The sequence below is a fragment of the Capricornis sumatraensis genome, chromosome 5, assembly GCF_032405125.1.
Source record: "Capricornis sumatraensis isolate serow.1 chromosome 5, serow.2, whole genome shotgun sequence".
Taxonomy (NCBI): domain Eukaryota; kingdom Metazoa; phylum Chordata; class Mammalia; order Artiodactyla; family Bovidae; genus Capricornis; species Capricornis sumatraensis.
Genome location: NC_091073.1, coordinates 55865013 through 55884263, shown reverse-complemented (window position 1 = coordinate 55884263; position 19251 = coordinate 55865013). Strand labels below are relative to the sequence as shown.

Here is a 19251-nt window from a genome sequence, read left to right as displayed (position 1 = left end):
AGACTGGATGCTATTATCCAGAATGTTGCACAGTGAAACAAGACGATGGAAAATAAAGCAGGGATTGAGGATACAGTGAGAAAGGTCTAACAGATATACAATCAGAGACCCAAAAGAGAAAAGAACAGGGCACAGGTAATACCTAAAGTGACAATGGATGAAACTTCTTCAGAACTGCAGTACCAACCCCAAACTTAGAAGCTTTTCATAATAATGCTTGAAATGGCAGATGGAGATGCCTTAATGATAGATACCTATCACATTAAATTGATGATTTTTTCATTAGCCATTTTCAAGATGAAACAGAGAAACATTAGAAGAAACTATAAAAATTTTGCCAAAATACATGGACACCTAGAAATCAAATGTATTAGCTGATTTGAAAGTCTACACACAAAGTTTGGGAACAATATAAAACTTCAAAGCAGATAAAAGTTGCCCTTTTAAATAATATTTATCTAATAAATTTGAATATTATTAAATGTTTACCATAATAATGAACCAGAACAGCTAAGGAAGTAAAATAAATGTTGAAAATTATATAAGAGCAATTAGTGATATTGATGTGCAGCACACATACCCAAATCAAACAACAAACACCAATACGCATTCAGCAGGTAGAACAAAGAAGCAGATAGTCACAGAAGAACTGATAAAATGCTCGTCTCTATTTAGCTTAACTCAGAACTCAAATCAGAAAAGCAGGCATTGCTCAAAAAGACTCCAAGTGTTGGGTGCCTCGGGCAAATGTTTAGTCAAAAAAACACTAACCTGTACACATAAAAAATGGTTAAAACAGCAAATTTCATGTTATAAATGTTTTACCACAATTTTTAAATTAAAAAAAGGAGGGGGACAAGTAGGACTTAATAACTTTATGGAAACTTTTGAGGAAAAGACACAGGAATCTGGAGGGAGTTCAAGAAAGGAGTGACATGAAGAACACTGTGGAAGAGAAGCTAAGGGATGGCTACAGGTACTTGGACCGAATACCAGGAGCTGCTGGGGATACAGAATCATGCATTATGTTGTCAGCACTCATGCGGCCTTAGCGTAGAGCAAGCCATAATATGCTGTCAATTCTGCCTATTGAAGCATTCTAACAATTTCATGATCTTTTAAATACACTATTCTGTATTTTCTTTCAATTTCCAAGCGAATCAACTTTCTCCCTGACTGGGTCAGCCATTTTGTGAGGCCAAGAAGACTTCGTCGTACTCTTATTAGTACAGAATCTCTATACAATGGAATACTACTCAGCAATAAAAAGTAACAAATTTTTGACACACACAACTTGGATGAATCTTTAAAACATTATCCTGAGTGAAAAAATTCTGTTTTATTATATTTGTGTAACATTTTAGAATAGCAAAAAAATAGTTTATAGTGATAGAAGTAAGTTCTGCAGCACTGGGGAGGGGCATGAGGAACTTTCTGGGATGACAAAAATATTCTGTGTTGAGATGTGAGTTATATGAACACAAATTTTTCAGAACTGATTCAACTGCACACTTAAAATCTGAATTTTTTCACATTTATGTAAATTACACACAATAAAAACACTTTAAACTATTACAGAATTTCCTCAGTACCATTCAGCAAGACCTCTAATTAAGTTTAAGGCAAAATGACAGAAAGTAGGTGAAAGAAAGCAATTTGGTAAGTGGCTAATATTAAAATAACATCAATATATATAAGACGAGTGCTCATCTTCTACGAGAACACCAAAATTGCATCTAGCTGCTGAACAACTATGGACAGGTGAATGTTGGAACCCACCAAAAAAAGATACCCCACAACCAAGGGCAAAGGAGAAGCCACAACAAGGTGGCCAGAGGGACGCAACTGCATTTAAAATCAAACCTTATACCCACCAGAGACCCTTGGAGGGCACAAGCAAAACCTTGTGTGCACGAGGGCAGAGGAAAAGGAGCAGTGACCCCCACAAGAGACTGAGCCAGACCTACCTTTGAGCGTTTGAGGATCTTCTGTGGAGACGTGAAATCAGTAGTGACCTGCCGTGGGGACAGAGGCTCTGGCAACAGCAGTCCTGGGAGGCATGGCATATAGCCTCTTGGAGGAGATTGCCATTAACCCCACTTACATGGCTGCCAAGCAGGCAACTCACAAACTGGAGAACAAAGTTCTCCCACTGCTGCAAAAGTTCTAGGCCCCGCAACAGACTTCCCAACCTGGGAAGTCCCTTTCCCATCAAAGGAACTGAATATCCCCAGGGAATCTGACTTTGGAGGTCAGCAGGATTTGATTACAGAACTTCCAAAGGACTGGGGAAACAAGACTCTTGGGGGTCACAAACAAGATCTTGTGCACAACAAGACTCAGGAGAAAGGAGCAGTAACCCCAACAGAAGACTGAGCCAGACTTGTCTGTGTGTGCTTGGGAGTCTCTGGCAGAGGTGCGGGTTGACAGTGGCCTACCACAAGATCAGGATACTGGCTACAGTAGTCCGAGGAGGCCCGGCGTGCTTGCAAAAGTCCTCTTGAAGGATGTTGCCAGTATCGCCATTACCCCTATCATAGTTTGGCCTCAACTACAGGGAAGGAATACAGCCCTACATCCATCAGCAGAGAACTGGATGAAAGAGTTACTGAGCATGGCTCTGCCCACCAGAACAAGACCCAGTTTTCCCCACAGCCAGTCCCTCCCATTAGGAAGCTTGCAGAAGCCTCTTATCCTCATCCATCAGAGGGCAGACAGAATGAAAACCACAACCACAGAAATCTAACCAAATGATCACATGGACCATAACCTTGTCCATCTCAATGAAACTATAAGTCATGCTGTTTAGGGCCACCCAAGACAGATGGGTCATGGTGGAGAGTTCTGACAAAATGTGGTCCATTGGAGAAGGCAATGACAAACCACTTCAGCCTTCTTGCCTTGAGAACCCCGTGAACAGTATGAAAAGGCAAAAAGATATGACATTGAAAGATGAGCTCCCCAGGTTGGAAGGTGTCTAATATGCTACTGGAGAAGAGCAGAGAAATAGCTCCAGAAGGAATGAAGAGGCTGAGCCAAAGTGGAAACAAAGCTCAGCTGCGGATGTGTCTGATGGTGAAAGTCAAGTCTGATGCTATAAAGAATACATAGGAACCTGGAATGTTAGGTCCATGAATCAAGATAAACTGGAAATGGTCAAACAGGAGATGACAAGAGTGAACATCGACCTTTTATTAATCAGTGAACTAAAATGGACTGGAATAGGCAAATTTAATTCAGATGATCATTATATCTACTCCTGTGGGCAAGAATCCCTGAGAAGAAATGGAGTAGCCCTCACAGTCAACAAAAGAGTTCAAAATGCAGTACATGGGTGCAAGCTCAAAAACAACAGAATGATCCTGGTTCATTTCCAAGGCAAACTGTTCAACATCACAGTAATTCAAGTCTATGCCCCAACCACTAATGCTGAAAGAGCTAAAGTTGAATGGTCCTATGAAGACTTACAGGACCTTCTAGAATTAACACCGAAGAAACCAAAAAGATGTCCTTTTCATTATCTGGAATGCAAAAGCAGGATGTCAAGAGATACCTAGAGAAACAAGGCAAGTTTGACCCTGGAGTACAAAATGAAGCAGGGAAAAGCCTAACAGAGTTTTAGCAAGAGAACCCCCAGGTCATAGCAAACACCCTCTTCCAATATCACAAGAGACAACTGTACATGTGGACATCATCAGTTGTCAATACCGAAATCAGAATGATTATATTCCTTGTAGCCGAAGATGGAGAAGCTCTATGCAGCCAGCAAAAACAAGACTGGGAGCTGACTGTGGCTCAGATCATGAACTTCTTATTGCAAAATTTAGACTTAAATTGAAGAAAGTAGGGAAAACCACAGGGCCATTCAGGTATGACCTAAATCAAATCCCTTATGATAATACAGTGGAAGTGACAAATAGATTCAAGGGATTAGATATGATAGACAGAGTGCCTGAAGAACTATGGACAGAGGTTCATGACACTGTACAGCAGACAGTGATCAAAACCATCCCCAAGAAAAATAAATACAAAAAGACAAAATGGTTGTCTGAGGAGGCCTTACAATTAGCTGAGAAAAGAAGAGAAGCAAAAAACAAAGGAGAAAAGGAAAGGTATACCAATCTGAATGCAGAGTTCCAGACAACAGCAAGGAGAGATAAGAAACCCTTTTAAGTGAACAATGCAAAGAAATAGAGGAAAACAATAGAATGGGAAAGACTAGAGATCTCTTCAAGAAAATCAGAGATACAAAGGGAATATTCCATATAAAGATGGGCAAAATAAAGGACAGAAACACTAAGGACCTAACAGAAGCAGAAGATATTAAAAAGAGGTGATAAGAATAGACAGAACTATACAAAAAAGATCTTAATGACCTGGATAACCATGATGGCAGAGTGGTTATCACTCACCCACAGCCAGACATCCTGGAATATGAAGTCATGTGGGCCTTAGGAAACATCACTATGAACAAAGCGAGTGGAGGTGACAATTCCAGCTGAGCTATTTCAAATTCTAAAAGATGATGCTGTGAAAGTGCTCCACTCAAAATGCCAGCAAATTTGGAAAACTCTGCCATGGTCACAGGACTAGAAAAGGTCAGTTTTCATTCCAGTCCCAAAGAAGGGCAATCCCAAAGAATGTTCAAACTACTGTACAACTGAGCTCATTTCACATGCTAGCAAAGTAATACTCAAAATCCTTCAAGCTAGGCTTCAATAGTATGTGAATGAAGAACTTCCCAATATACAAGCTGGATTTAGAAAAGAGGAACCAGAGATCAAATTACAAACATCTGTTGGATCATAGAAAAAGCTAGAGAATTCCAGAAAAACATCTACTTCTGCTTCACTGAATACGCTAAAGCCTTTGACTGTGTAGATCACAACAAATTGTGGAGGATTCTTATAGAAGTGAGAATACCAGACCACCTGACCTGCTTCCTGAGAAATCTGTATGCAGGTCAAGAAGCAACAGTTAGAACCGGACATGGAACAACAGACTGGTTTCAAATTGGGAAAGGAGTACATCAAGGCTATATATTGTCACCCTGCTTATTTAACTTATATGCAGAGTACATTATGTGAAATGCTGGGCTGGATGAAACACCAGCTGCAATCAAGAATGCTGGGAGAAATATCAATAACCTCAGATATGTAGATGACACCACCCTTATGGCAGAAAGCAAAGAGGAACTAAAGAGCCTCTTGATGAAGGTGAAAGAGGAGAGTGAAAGAGCTGGCTTAAAACTCAACATTCAGAAAACTAAGATCATGGCATCTGGTCCCATCACTTCATGGCAAATAGATAGAGAAACAATGAAAACAGTAGCTGACTTTATTTTCTTGGGCTCCAAAATCACTGTTAACAGTGACTAAATTAAAAACTTGCTTGCTCCTTGGAAGAAAAGCAATGACAACCTACATAGCGTATTAAAAAGCAGAGACATTACTTCCTGACAAAGGTCTGTATTGGTTAAAGTTATGGTTTTTCTAGTAGTCATGTATGGATACCAGAGCTGGACAATAAAGAAGGCTGAGCACCAAAGAATTGATGCCTTTGAACTGTGGTGCTAGGGAAGACTTGAGAGTCCCTTGAACTGCAAGGAGATCAAACCAGTCAATCCTAAAGGAAATCAACCATGACTATTCATTGGAAGGACTGAGGCTGAAGCTGAAGCTCCAATACTGTGGCTACCTGATGCGCAGAGCTAACTCTGATACTGGGAATGATTGAAGGCAGGAGGAGAAGGAGGCGACAGAGGATAAGATGCTTGGATAGCATCATTGGCTCAATGGATATAAGTCTGAGAAAACTCCAGGAGATGGTGAAAGATAGGGAAGATAGGCATGCTACAATTCATGGGGTTGCAAACCAACAGGACTGAGTGACTGAACAACAAAGGGAACTCAATAGTTTTGTCCTAATTTTTATTCTTCTCTTCACCTTTAGTGCAAATAGAACCAAGTGGTACATCTGACTAGTGAATCACTTCCATTTTAAGATCTAGAATTATCTTCCTGTCTGTAATACAGATAAAATTCTCTTTTTCTTTTTTTCATATTATATACAGACTAATACTCTGTCATTTTCATTATATCCACAGAATACAGAAGGGCTTCTATGCTACTTTACACACTGAAACAGACTTCTGTCGATAAGTGTTTATAGAGAGAATGCTAAGAGGCTTTACTATTATAGCTCAATTATCATATTCTTTTGAGTGTGCAATTCAAAGGAAAGTGATACAGTTAATAATTGTCTTTGTTCCTCTCACATCAACTTCTTAGCATATTCTTCTAAAATTAAAATATGAAAGACTACTTTTGATGATATACCTGTCCTTTGACACACTTATACAATTGGAATCATGACCTTATGACCTATTTTCATTCATCAGTTATATGGCCAAGTAAACACATATTGGTTATGATTTTTAAAAAATCATGCTGTCAAATGTTTAACAAAGAAAAGACTGATTATCAAAGAAAAGTACATCTTCATCATTTTTGAACCAACAGTAAGATTCTTACCTACAAGCGACATTTGGATCAGCATTTCTTGAAAGTAGTAGCTCTATACACTTCAAGATCTTTTCCTCTGAGCCACGAGCAGAACATGCAGTAATCAAAACAGTTTGCTTATCTATAATGAAAAGAAAAGTGAGGAAAACCCCGCACACATCAGAAATTGTAACTAGCTGACTTCTTTTATCATTCAAAACATTCTAAATATTTATTGCATTTTTAAACTTCTGTAACTTATTCCCAAATCTCTTGTTCTTAACAGGTAATTTTGTATTCCTTCACCTAAAACTGAGATGAGGGATGAACAATTTCCAAAGTATATCTACAATTCATTTACTAAGTTCCTTTCCCTATTCTCATTTCTTCAAGAGGATAGGAAAGTGGTTCAGAGCATGGGCTCTGTGCAGATTTACCACCTGGAACTGAACAGTTTTTGGTTGATTAAAATTTGCCTTGAACAGGCAAATTTGCCTTGGACAAAAAACAATGACTGATATTCTCTGATTTCACTTCTTTGCTTCTCACTCATTTAAAACTCACTGAGATCTGGCTTACGACCAAACCCTCCTACTGAAGATGTCCTAACTGCTATACCTGTTGGTTTCTTCTTAGTCCTTGCCTACTTGATCTCTCTCAGCTCATACCATTTCCTAAAACTCTTCTTCCCTTGGCTTCTATGGCATCAGTGGAGATCAGGGTTAATTAAAAGACAAAAAATAATTCTCAAGTAAGAACTGGGGAACTTAAATTAAGTCATGCCATGGTTTATATTTGTGGTTCATTATTGACCAAATATAGAAATCTAGATTCTGGTCCCAGTTCTGTCACTGATAAACTATGACTCCAGTGATATCTTAGTCTCTGAGTAGATTTACCTTACAGTTGAAAAGCTAATGTCTGCCCTCTACCTGAGTGGGCCTGTGAGATAAACAAAATAATTTATTAGGACATGCTGGGCAAAATGTTTTATAACTGTAAGGTATTCTCTGTTTACAAAAAGCAAAGAAAGAAAACTACTGATCAATTTTTTGGGCAGAACATTTTACACTTTCAAAAATTTAAGTATAGCTTCCATTTAGTAATATTTTAAATGACATAATAAAAAGAAAAACCTACCACAGCAACAGATTAAACATAAAATATTGCTAACACATGAAATCATATAAAATATATAAATGAGAAAACAGAATAGAAATGATCATACAAATATCAAATGCAGTACAAAGTTAATATGAAAATTCTCCCATGAAAACTATATCTGAATTAAAAAGTAAATCTGTCTATTGTAAACATGTAAAAAATAGTTATTCAATATAATAATTAAATAGGATTTGTACATATACTCTTATTCAAAGCAATAATGAGTAGAAATTATTTAATAACAAATAAAGAAATGGATTTAATAATTATCTTTGAAACAATTTTTAAGTGATATAATTCAGAATTGACTTGTAAAACTCTCTAGCACAGATTTTTAAAGGTACATATTAATAACACAATCTGTTATAATGGTAATATAAATGGAATCTACCTCTTTGGAAGGAAGGTTTTTCAAAATATCTATGGTTTCTAATTTGGTTTTCTGTTTATATAACAGGAAGATGTTTTTTAAAAACTCTTTAAAATTTTTTTTACTTTGCATTATAGTTGCTTGGGGATCAAGAAAATCACAGTAAAAATAATCAGTTACCTCAAACATTTTACCCTTATTATGATTTTTTAAGAGCCAAGTTTTTATTTTGAAGTGAATATATGAAAATAGAGCATGGAAAAAGTATATATCACTACCCCAAAGAGAATACAATTTGGTTTCTAAACAGAGAAGTATACAAAGTAAATGTTCACATATTTTAAATATTTAAAACATCTTACCCTTATCAAAGCTTGCATTAGCACCTCTGTCCAGAAGGACCCGAACCAGCTCTACATTGGAAACACTAGCAGCATACATAAGGGAAGTCCACCCATACTGAAAGCTGGTATCTACACTGATGCCTGTTAATACAAAAACAAGCTTTTACAAGCCTCTTTCACCAAAACAAACAAATCCATGTCACATTAATATGTTGAAAGTACTGCACACAGTGACATACACCATGTACTTCACAATGGAAGGGAATTTCTTGGTAATAACGGCTTAAGAAAAATAGAAAATAATTATATGTGAACTATAATAAAATAGTTAACTTCACTTTTGCTATAGTTCACTTCCATGTCACTATATTTCAAGAGACTGGATCTGTCAAATATATTTTTCATATATTTGTTGTTCAGCTGCTCAGTGGTTTCTGACTCTTTGCAACCCCATAGATTGTAGCCCGCCAGGCTCCTCTGTCCATGGGATTTTCCACGAAAGAATATGGAGTGGGTTGCCATTTTCTTCTGCAGGGGATCTTCCTGACCAGAGATTGAACCCACATCTCCCACATCTCCTGCATTAGTGGGTGGATTCTTTACCACTGAGCTACCAGGAAGGCTTTTTTTCATATAATATGTTATCTATATTAGGACAGGTTTTTACATCCTACCTTTTCCTTTCTAGGGCAGTTGGGAAGCTTCACAGATGTAAAAATGTCTTTTTAGTTAGATATTATGACACATCTCTATGGTGGCAAATATAGAAAATACTCTTTATTAAAACTCTCTTAACTTCCTTCTGAATGCAAAATTTAACCATGGGTTACTGGCCAAACATGAGGCTAAAAAGGTAGGTTAGCGTTTGATTATGAAAGCTCTGTTAAGAAATGTAGACTGTACTTTGTGATCCAGGGATTTACATTATATTACAATTGTATTTTAAGAAGACAATTTAGGTACCACTGCTGAGAGTGGGATAGGAGGCAGGGAGACCTGGTAATGAGGTTACAAGTCCAAGCAAAAGTCAGAGCAAGGGCAGTTGAGAAAGAGAAGGAATACAAAAGGATAGTTCAAAGACAGGGTTAGTGGAATGTAAAGTTACTTTGAGGAAAAGGAGTGTTAAAAAAGAATAAATAGAAAATATCAGACTCTTTGCTTGAAACTTTTGAGGAAGGGGTATGTTTCTCAGCTGGGACTACTGAGAGGATGGAACATGAGTCTAATGCAGTCAGAAGCCTCTGTCCATCTAACTGGAGACCCTATCATAGGTGGAAACAACACAGAGAGAAGCAGAGCTCAGAGGTGGAAAGACTCTTGAGAAGGCCAAGAGCAGAATTTAAACCATGGAGCAGAACTTTTCACAGATCAAGCCCTGAGTCTCTGGAGTAGGAGGACTGACTCCAAGACCCTAGACTACCAGAGAACTAACTCTATGGAGTATCAAATAGTGAGAACTCACACAAAGGAAACCATTTGAATACAACAGCTGGCATCACCCAAGCACCCTGTGTAGGACACCTCATCCAAACAACAAACAAAACAAAAATACAAACCCAATCATCAGCAAACAGGATTACCACCTAACTCAGCCATGGCCATTAGAGGAAAAACAAAAGAACAAAAAAACTCAGCACAAATCTCACCCTATACAAGCTTACACAAACCACTGGACTGACCTTAGGAGGGCAGAAAACAAAAAGAAGAAAGAATTCAGCCTTGAAGCCTGGGAAAATGAGACCTCAAACACAATAAGTTCAAAAAAAAATAATGAAAAGACAGAGAAATACTACACAAATGAAGGAACAAACTATGAACACAAGTCCAAATAAATGAGGAAATAGGCAAACTATCTGAAAAAGAATTCAGAATAATGATAGTAAAGATGATCAAAAACCTTGAAAACATAATGGAGAAAGTGCAAGAATCAATTAACAAAGACCTACAAGAATTAAAGAATAAACACAGAGAGACAAACACCACAATTACGGAAGTTAAAAATACCTTAAAAGGAATGAATAGCAGAATATCTGAAGCAGAAGAACGAATCAGTGAGCTGGAAGATAAAATAGTGGACATAACTTCTGAAGAGCAGAATAAAGTAAAAACAATGAAAAGAAGTGAGGATAGGCTCAGAGACCTATGGGACAATATCAAACACACGAACATTTGAATTATGGGGGCCCCAGAAGAAGAAGAGAAAAAGAAAGGGTATGAGAAAAGTTTTGAAGAGATTATAGTTGAAAATTTCCCCAACATGGAAAAGGAAATAATCAAGTTCAAGAGGCATGAAGTCCCATACAGAATAAACCCAAGGAGAAACACACCAAGACACATACTAATCAAATAAACAGAGACTAAACACAAAGAAAGAATATTAAAAACAGCAAAGGAAAAGCAAAAAGTAACAAACAAGGGAAACCCCATACATTTAACAGCTGATCTTTCAGCAGAAACTCTGCAGGCCAGAAGAGAATGGCAGGATATATTTAAAAGTACTGAGAGGGAAAAATCTACAACCAAGATTACTGTACCTGGCAAGGATCTCATTCAAAATTGATTGAGAAACAAAAAGCTTTTCAGACAAGCAAAACTTAAGAGAATTCAGTACCACCAAACCAGCTTTACAACAAATAATAAAGGGACTTATATAGTCAAGAAAAACAAGAGAAGAAAAAGATATACAAAATCAACCCCAAACAATTAAAGAAAATGGCAATAGGAACATATATAGCAATAATTACTTTAAATGTAAATGGATTAAATGCTCCAACCAAAAGACACAGACTGGCTGAATGGATACCAAAACAAGACCCATATACATGCTGTCTACAAGAAACCCACTTCAGATCTCAAGACATACAGACTGAAAGTGAGAGGACAAAAAAATATATTCCATGCAAATGGGAGGCAAAAGAAAGCTGGAGTAGCAATCATCATATCAGACAAAATAGACCTTAAAATAAAGAATATTACAAGACATAAAGAAGGACATTACCTAATGATCAAGGGATCAATCCAAGAGGCAGACATAACAATTGTAAATACTTATGCACCCATCATAGGAGCACCTCAATACATAAGACAAATACTAACAGACATAAAAGGAGAAACTGACAGTAACACAATAATAGTAGGAGACTTTAACACCCCACTCACACCAATGGACAGATCATCCAAACAGAAAATTAATAAGGAAATGCAAGTCTTAAATGATACATTAGATGAGCTGGATCTCATTGATATCTCAGGACATTCTATCCAAAAGCAAAAGAATATACCTTTTCAAGTGCACATGCAACATTCTCCAGGATAGACCACATCTTGGGTCACAAATCAAACCTCAGTAAATTTAAGAAAATTTAAATCATATCAAGCATCTTCTCCAACCACAACGCTATGAGACTAGATATTAATTACAAGAAAAAAACTGTAAGAAACACAAACACATGAAGATTAAACAAGAAGTTTCTAAATAACCAACAGGTTACTGAAGAAATAAAACGAGAAATCAAAAAATTTCTAGAAACAAGTAACAATGAAAACACAACTCAAAACCTATGAGATGCAGCAAAAGCAGTTCTAAGAAGGAAGCTTACAGTAATACAATCCTACCTCAAGAAACAAACAAAAAAACCCACATCAAATAGACAACCTAACTTTGCACCTAAAACAACTGGAAAAAGAAGAACAAAAAAAAAAAAACACAAAACCCAAAATTAGAAAGAAATAAATCATAAAGATCTGAGCAGAAATAAATGAAAAAGAAAAGAAAGAAACAATAGTAAAGATTAATAAAATCAAAAGCTGGTTCTTTGAGGAGATAAACCAAACTGACAAACCTTTAGCCAGACTCATCAAGACAAAAAGAGAGAAGAATCAAATCAACAAAATTAGAAATGAGAAAGGAGAGGTTACAACAGACAATGCAGAAATACAAAGGATTTTAAGAGACTATTATGAACAAGTATAATAAAATGCATAACCTGGAAGAAACAGACAGATTCTTAGAAAAGTTCAATCTTCCAAGACTGAACCAGGAAGAAATAGAAATTATGAACAACCCAATTACAAGCACTGAAACTGAAGTGTGATAAAAAATCTTCCAAAAATCAAAAGCCCAGGAGCAGATGGCTTCACAAGAGAATTCTACCAAACAGAGAAGTGCTAATGCTTATCCTCCTAAAACTCTTTTAAAAAATTGCAGAGGAAGGAACACTTTCAAATTCATTCTATGAGGCCACCATCACCCTGATACCAAAAACAGACAAAGACAACACACAAAAAGAAAACTATAGGCCAATATCACTGATGAACACAGATGCAAAACTCCTCAACAAAATTTTAGCAAATAGAATTCAGCAACACATCAAAAAGCTCATATACCATGATCAAGTTGGGTTTATTCCAGGGATGCAAGGATTCTTCAATATATGCAAACCAATCAATGTGAGACACCATATTAACAAACTGAAAGATAAAAATCATATAATAATCTCAATAGATGCAGGAAAAGCCTTTGACAAAACTCAGCATCCATTTATAATTAAAACTCTTCAAAAAATGGGCACAGAAGGAACCTACCTCAACATAGTAAAGGTCATATATGATAAGCCTACAGCAAACATTCTCAATGGTGAAAAACTGAAAGCATTCCCCCTAAGATCAGGTACAAGACAAGGGTATCCACTTTCATCACTATTATTCAACATAGTTCTGGAAGTCCTAGCTACAGCCATCAGAGAAGAAAAAGAAATAAAAGGAATCCAAATCAGAAAAGAAGTAACGCTCTCACTGTTTGAAGATGACATGATACTGTACATAGAAAACCCTAAAGATAATATGAGAAAATTACTAGAGCTAATCAGTGAATTTAGCAAAGTTACAGGATACAAAATCAATACACAGGAATCACTTCTATTTATATATACTAACAATGAAAAATCAGAAAGAGAAATTAAGGAATCAATCCCATTCACCACTGCAACAAAAAGAATAAAATATCTAGGAATAAACTTACCTAAGGAGACAAAAGAACTGTATACATAAAATTATAAGACACTACTGAAAGAAATCAAAGATGACATAAATAGATGGAGAGATAATCCACGTTCCTGGGTAGGAAGAATCAATATTGTGAAAATGACTATACTATTAAATACAATCTACAGATTCAATGTGATCCCTATCAAATTACCAATGACATTTTTCACAGAACTAGGGACAAAAAATTTCACAATTCATATGGAAACACAAAAGACCCCGAATAGCCAAAGCAGTCTTGAGAAAGAAAAATGGAGCTGGGGGAATCAAACTTCCTGAGATCAGATTATACTGCAAGGCTACAGTCATCAAGACAGTATGGTACTGGCACAAAAACAGAAATATAGACCAATGGAACAAGATAGAAAGCCCAGAAATAAACCCATGCACCTATGAGTACCTATTTTTGACAAAGGAGGCAAGAGTATACAATGGGGCAAAGACAGCCTCTTCAATAAATGGTGCTGGGAAAACTGGACAGCTACATGTGGAAGAATGAAATTAGAACACTTCCTAACACCATACACAAAGATAAACTCAAAATGAATTAAAGACATAAATGTAAGACCAGAAACTATAAAACTCTTAGAGGAAAACATAGGCAGAACACTTGATGACATAAATCAAAGAAAGATCCTCTTTGACTCACCTTCTAGAGTAATGGAAATAAAAACAAAAGTAAACAAGTGGGACCTGATTAAACTTAAAAACTTTTGCACAGCAAAGGAAACTATAAACAAGGTGAAAAGACAACTCTTTAAATGGGAGAAAATAATAGTAAATGAAACAACTCGCAAAGGATTAATTTCCAAAATATACATCAGCTCATACAACTCAATGCCAGAGAAACAAACAACCCAATCAAAAAGTGGGAAAAAGACTTAAACAGACATTTCTCCAAAGACATACAGATGGGCTCACAAACACATGAAAAGATGCTCAATATCTCTCATTATTAGAGAAACACAAGTCAAAACTACAATGAGATATCACCTCACACAGGTCAGAATGGCCATCATCAAAAAGTTTACAAACAATAAATTCTGGAAAGGGTGTGAAAAAAAGGGAATGCTCTTGCGCTGTTGGTGTGAATGTAAAGTGATACAGTCGCTACAGAAGACGGTATGGAGATTTCTTAAAAAAACTAGGAATAAAATCACCATATGACCAACCAATCCCACTCCTAGGCATATACCCTGAGGAAACCAAAATTGAAAAAGACACATGTATCCCATTTTTCACTGCAGCACTATTTACAATAGCTAGAACATGGAAGCAGCATAGATGTCCATCAACAGATGAATGGATAAAAAAGTTGTAGTATACACACAATGGAATATTACTCAGCCATAAAAAGGAACACATTTGAGTCAGTTCTAATGAAGTGGATGAACCTAGAACCTATTATACAGAGTGAGGTAAGTCAGAAAGAGGATAAATATCATATTCTAATACACATATATAGAATATAGAAAAATGGTACTGAAGAATTTATTTACAGGGCACCAATGGAGAAAAACTTCCCTGGTGGCTCAGACGGAATACGTCTGTCTACAATGTGGGAGACCCAGGTTCGATTCCTGGGTCGGGAAGATCCCCTGGAGAAGGAAATGGCAATCCACTTCAGTACTATTGCCTGGAAAATCCCATGGACAGAGGAGCCTGGGGTCACAAAGAGTCAGACACAACTGAGCAACTGAGCGACTTCACTTTCACTTTCAATGGAGAAAGACATAGAGGATAAGACTTACAGGCATGGGGAGAGGGGAGGAGAGGGTGAGATGTATGAAAAGATAACATGGAAACTTATATTACCATATATAAAATAGATAGCCAACGGGAATTTGCTGTATGGCTCAGGAAACTCAAACAGGGGCTCTGTATCAACCTAGAGGGGTGGGATGGGGAGAGATGGGAGTTCAAAAGGGAGAGGATATATGTATGGCTGATTCATGTTGAGGTTTAACAAAAAACAACACAATTCTATAAATCAATTATCTTCAACTAAAAAATAAATTAATTAAAAAACATTAAAACCTTGGATACAGCTCATAATATGAAAGTTAATGCCTTAATGAAATACTAAAATTGCATCAGGAATACTATTCTGGCATTAAAAATAAACAATGACATAAAAAAAAGAAAATACTATCAAGTTTGCTTTGGACAAATGAATGAAACAATGAGCTAGAGTAAGAAGCACAGATGAGATATCAGGCCTGAGAAGTAGGATTAAGTTTTAGATAGCCACCATCCAGAGTGAGACAGGAAGAGATGGATGGTAACTGTTAAGGAAGGATGAGAGAAAGCCAGATGCCCTAAAACCCCTCAAATCAATCATTAATGGTACAAATCTGTGAAGTCATCTAATTTTCCCCCATAGCACTGATTTGTTTAGTCACATAAAAAAACTGGTGAACTAATCTAGGTTTGGATCTAAGACTGGGGAGGAGCATAGAAGATATGATACAAAGACAAAGTTATAATGAGGCAGTGAACATCACCCATTAAATTTATGTAAAGCCTTTGCTATATGAAGAGCTGAATATATAAATGGTAAACTTTCTCCTGAACCTAAGAAATATCTGCTAATTTTAAGAAAAGAAAGAAAATAGAACATCTTTCTATTTCAAAGAAGGAAAACTTGCATATGAAAAACCACTGAATACAGCCCTCCCTTAATACCTTATATTTGACAGGTTTTATAGTCTGGCTATAAAGTGTTTCATCTGCAAAAGGTCATATCACTGAAGGAAAGCAAACTTGTTAGGGAGCACTCACTTTCTTTCTGTGAAGACTCAGTATTTTTCTGTAGGAACACTAAGGTGCTGAAAGATTATTTGTCAAATTCCCAGTTGTCTAACTTTAACTGATATAAGGTACATGATAATTCCTTGGAGAAAACATCAGAAAACTGTATAAGTATTCTATAAACAATATACTGCTGTCCCAACTTGTCTTCTCTAACAAATTTTTCTCTTTAAACTGCTGCAACTGAAAGCGTATGAATAAGATCAGAGAAAATTATTCTTTCCTTATTGACATTACTGCTCAAACTGTGACAGCAAAAGTAAAAAGGAAAAGATGTGAAGATAAAGATAAGCAAATGTGGCATTTTAGTATAAAAATTCTTAGTAATCATCACCTCTAAACTCAAAAAAGTAAATTATTAAACACATGATGTTCTAAGCATAAATGCAAAAAGAAAAGTTTAAAAGAATTGACACAAGATATTTCTACATAGCTCAAAAAAAAACGATTCAAAATAACACTATATTGTTTGTGGATATATACATATATGGTAAAAGTATAAAGACATGCATAGGAATAAAAAATACCAACTATAGGAGAATGCTAATCTCCAGGAGGAAAAAGGTAAGTCTCCATACATTTTCGACTGTCCAAAATACTTAATAATTTAAAGAGAACTGAAAATGTTAGTGCATAGCAGAAAAGCAAAAACCAGAGTTATCGTTGGACTACTAAAAATGCCTGACTCAAAAGGAGCTTTCATTTTTTTATTAAGATTTCCAACTAGTACAGAATATGTATGACTTTGGCAAAAAATGAAAAATATTTTTTTTAAGTGTTAAATGATGACCTCTGGGAGGAAATCAGGAGATACTAAAACAGAAGTTACACGTTAAAGTGAGACTTCAAGGATAGTGGGGGTTAAAGTGGGGACAAAGGTGTTTCTCTACTTATACCTGTTTGTTATTGGTTTTTTAGAAGGAACTTAAAATTTTTTGTAATTAAAGACAAATTTTAAAAGGTTGACAAAATACTTTACCAGAAGGCTCTTTTCAAGCCCTTTCAAGAGACTCCATCACTTCACTGCATCTAGTCCCACTACTCCCAAGACAAGCTCTCTTTTCTAAAGGAAATTTCTGCCTATTCCATCCCATCCAACACTATGCACACTCCTGCATGTACTCATATCCTAGTATTAGATCTCTTTCAATTATTCAAATTTTATTTAATTCTTTACCTATGAACTCAAGTTCCATTGTCCATAAAGTCACACAATCCTTACTTGGTACAACAGTTAATATTTATATAGTGCCTATATGTTCTAAGACTTGTATATATTCTCTCATTTTAATCTCCCCTCCCCCCCAAAAAATAAAAACCCTTTGATCCAATGCATCTTGCTTTTGAAAATGGGGACATTGAAGCTTAGAAGGTTTCCTAACTTGGTCAGGATTACAGAACCAAGTGGCAGGCTAGTAATCAAATCCAGAACTGTACTGTTTCCCAAATGATTCACTTTCCATTAAACCATGCATCTCTAGCATAGAAGAAAAACATTTTGCCAGATACAATTTTGTGTGAGCATGTTTTGTATTTACAAGCAGACAGTGGATGCTTATTACTCCTTCGATTAATTTCAGTCAATATCGACAAGTCACACTTCCATATCAAGGTAATTAAAAAAAAATATTTAGCAAACAGAAAAACATCACGGGACCCAAGACATAATTATTATGTTTTATAGAGAAACAGAGTCTCTGGAAGTTTAAATGACTTGCCCAAAGAAGCACACTGAACAGGCGATAGGCGGGAAAAGGTATCCAGATACATTCCTACTTTGTTCTCATTCACACACTGACACAACCAACACAGGCAAAGACTGTAACTAAAATGTACATAACTGGGAACAACTCTTGAGAAACGCACAATCAAAATTATAGACAGATAAATGTTGAGAAAAGTGAGTCAAGATTATCAAAGCACAGTAGGCTTAGTCAGAGTAGACCTTTCAAAGGAAGTGGAAGAACTGATGGAAGGTAATCAGCAGTAGCATTCCAAATTCGTATCAGAGGAAAAAATAAGGCAGAGAGAACTCAGAGTTACGTAAGATATGCAGGACACATGATATGACTAACATTCACTGTGCTTCCATTATAAAACCAACTCAAATCTTTTAAAACACGGAATCCCTGTGAATTGCAACAACTGTGCGAGGTTTGAAACCATCCCTTGACTCTCACCAGAATCTAGGAGCTCCTCGACCAATGAAATATTGCCTGAGGTCAAAGCCTTCTTAAATGTTTCCTGCCTTTCTTCAACGGGTAACGGTCCTTTTAATTTCTAAGAACGAAGGAAAAAAAAAATTATTGTTATACATATTTTCATTCCCAGTGCACTGGGAAACAATAATGATTGGTTTTAGGTACATCATTTTAGGGGTTGGGGGGAGGCAAAATACAAAATTGGCGTCTAATTCGTAACTAAAAAGGGATCTTTAAAGGGAATGGGTAATGAGGTGTTCAAACCCAGAAGAGCCATATTGACAACCTAAAAAGGCGTATTTGATGGAAAACACAGTAGGGAAATGAGAGGGAAACTGCGAGTTTGTCCAAAAGCCTGTATTCACGCTGGGAAAAAAATTCAGGGAAACAAAGGCAACGAAGTAAGAGGTTTCATGGCCAGGGAAGGCCGATTCAGGTGCGGCCAAGACAAGGCCTCCTTTGCTACCTGAGCTGTCCGGTCGAGATACCCAATCTCCCAGCCGTCATCCTCACTCTCGCTACTCTCGCCTCCACCGGCCACTGCTAGACCGCGTAGGGGGCCCGCCGCCATACCACCCGGCCCTCTCCGCACGGAAATAGCGGGCTGCCTGCCCACCGGCTCCATCTGCGCCTGCGCACTGGGCGGTGCGTGAGCCTGCGCGGGAAAGGCTGTGCGGGCAGGCGCGACGCGCCAGCGTTGGGGCTTTGGACCCTCCAGCGCAGGCGCGTGAGCGCGCGCAGCGGCCCTGAGTCCGGTCTGCCAGTCATAATACCCTCAGGAGAGGGAAACTGGCCAGCGTGACAGGCTGGGCAGA

General features: G+C 37.0%; 1 protein-coding gene across 1 annotated transcript in view; it reads right to left on the bottom strand.

Moving 5' to 3' along the window:
- Nucleotides 1-19007, bottom strand: part of ASZ1 (ankyrin repeat, SAM and basic leucine zipper domain containing 1) — a 68043-nt gene extending 49036 nt beyond the window's left edge. The window contains exons 1-4 of the mRNA XM_068972402.1: nt 18903-19007; nt 18416-18515; nt 8400-8522; nt 6534-6645 (exon numbers count right to left, since the gene is read on the bottom strand). Coding sequence (XP_068828503.1) covers nt 6534-6645; nt 8400-8522; nt 18416-18515; nt 18903-19007 — 440 coding nt within the window. The remainder of the gene's footprint in view (nt 1-6533; nt 6646-8399; nt 8523-18415; nt 18516-18902) is intronic.
- Nucleotides 19008-19251: the final 244 nt, after the last annotated feature.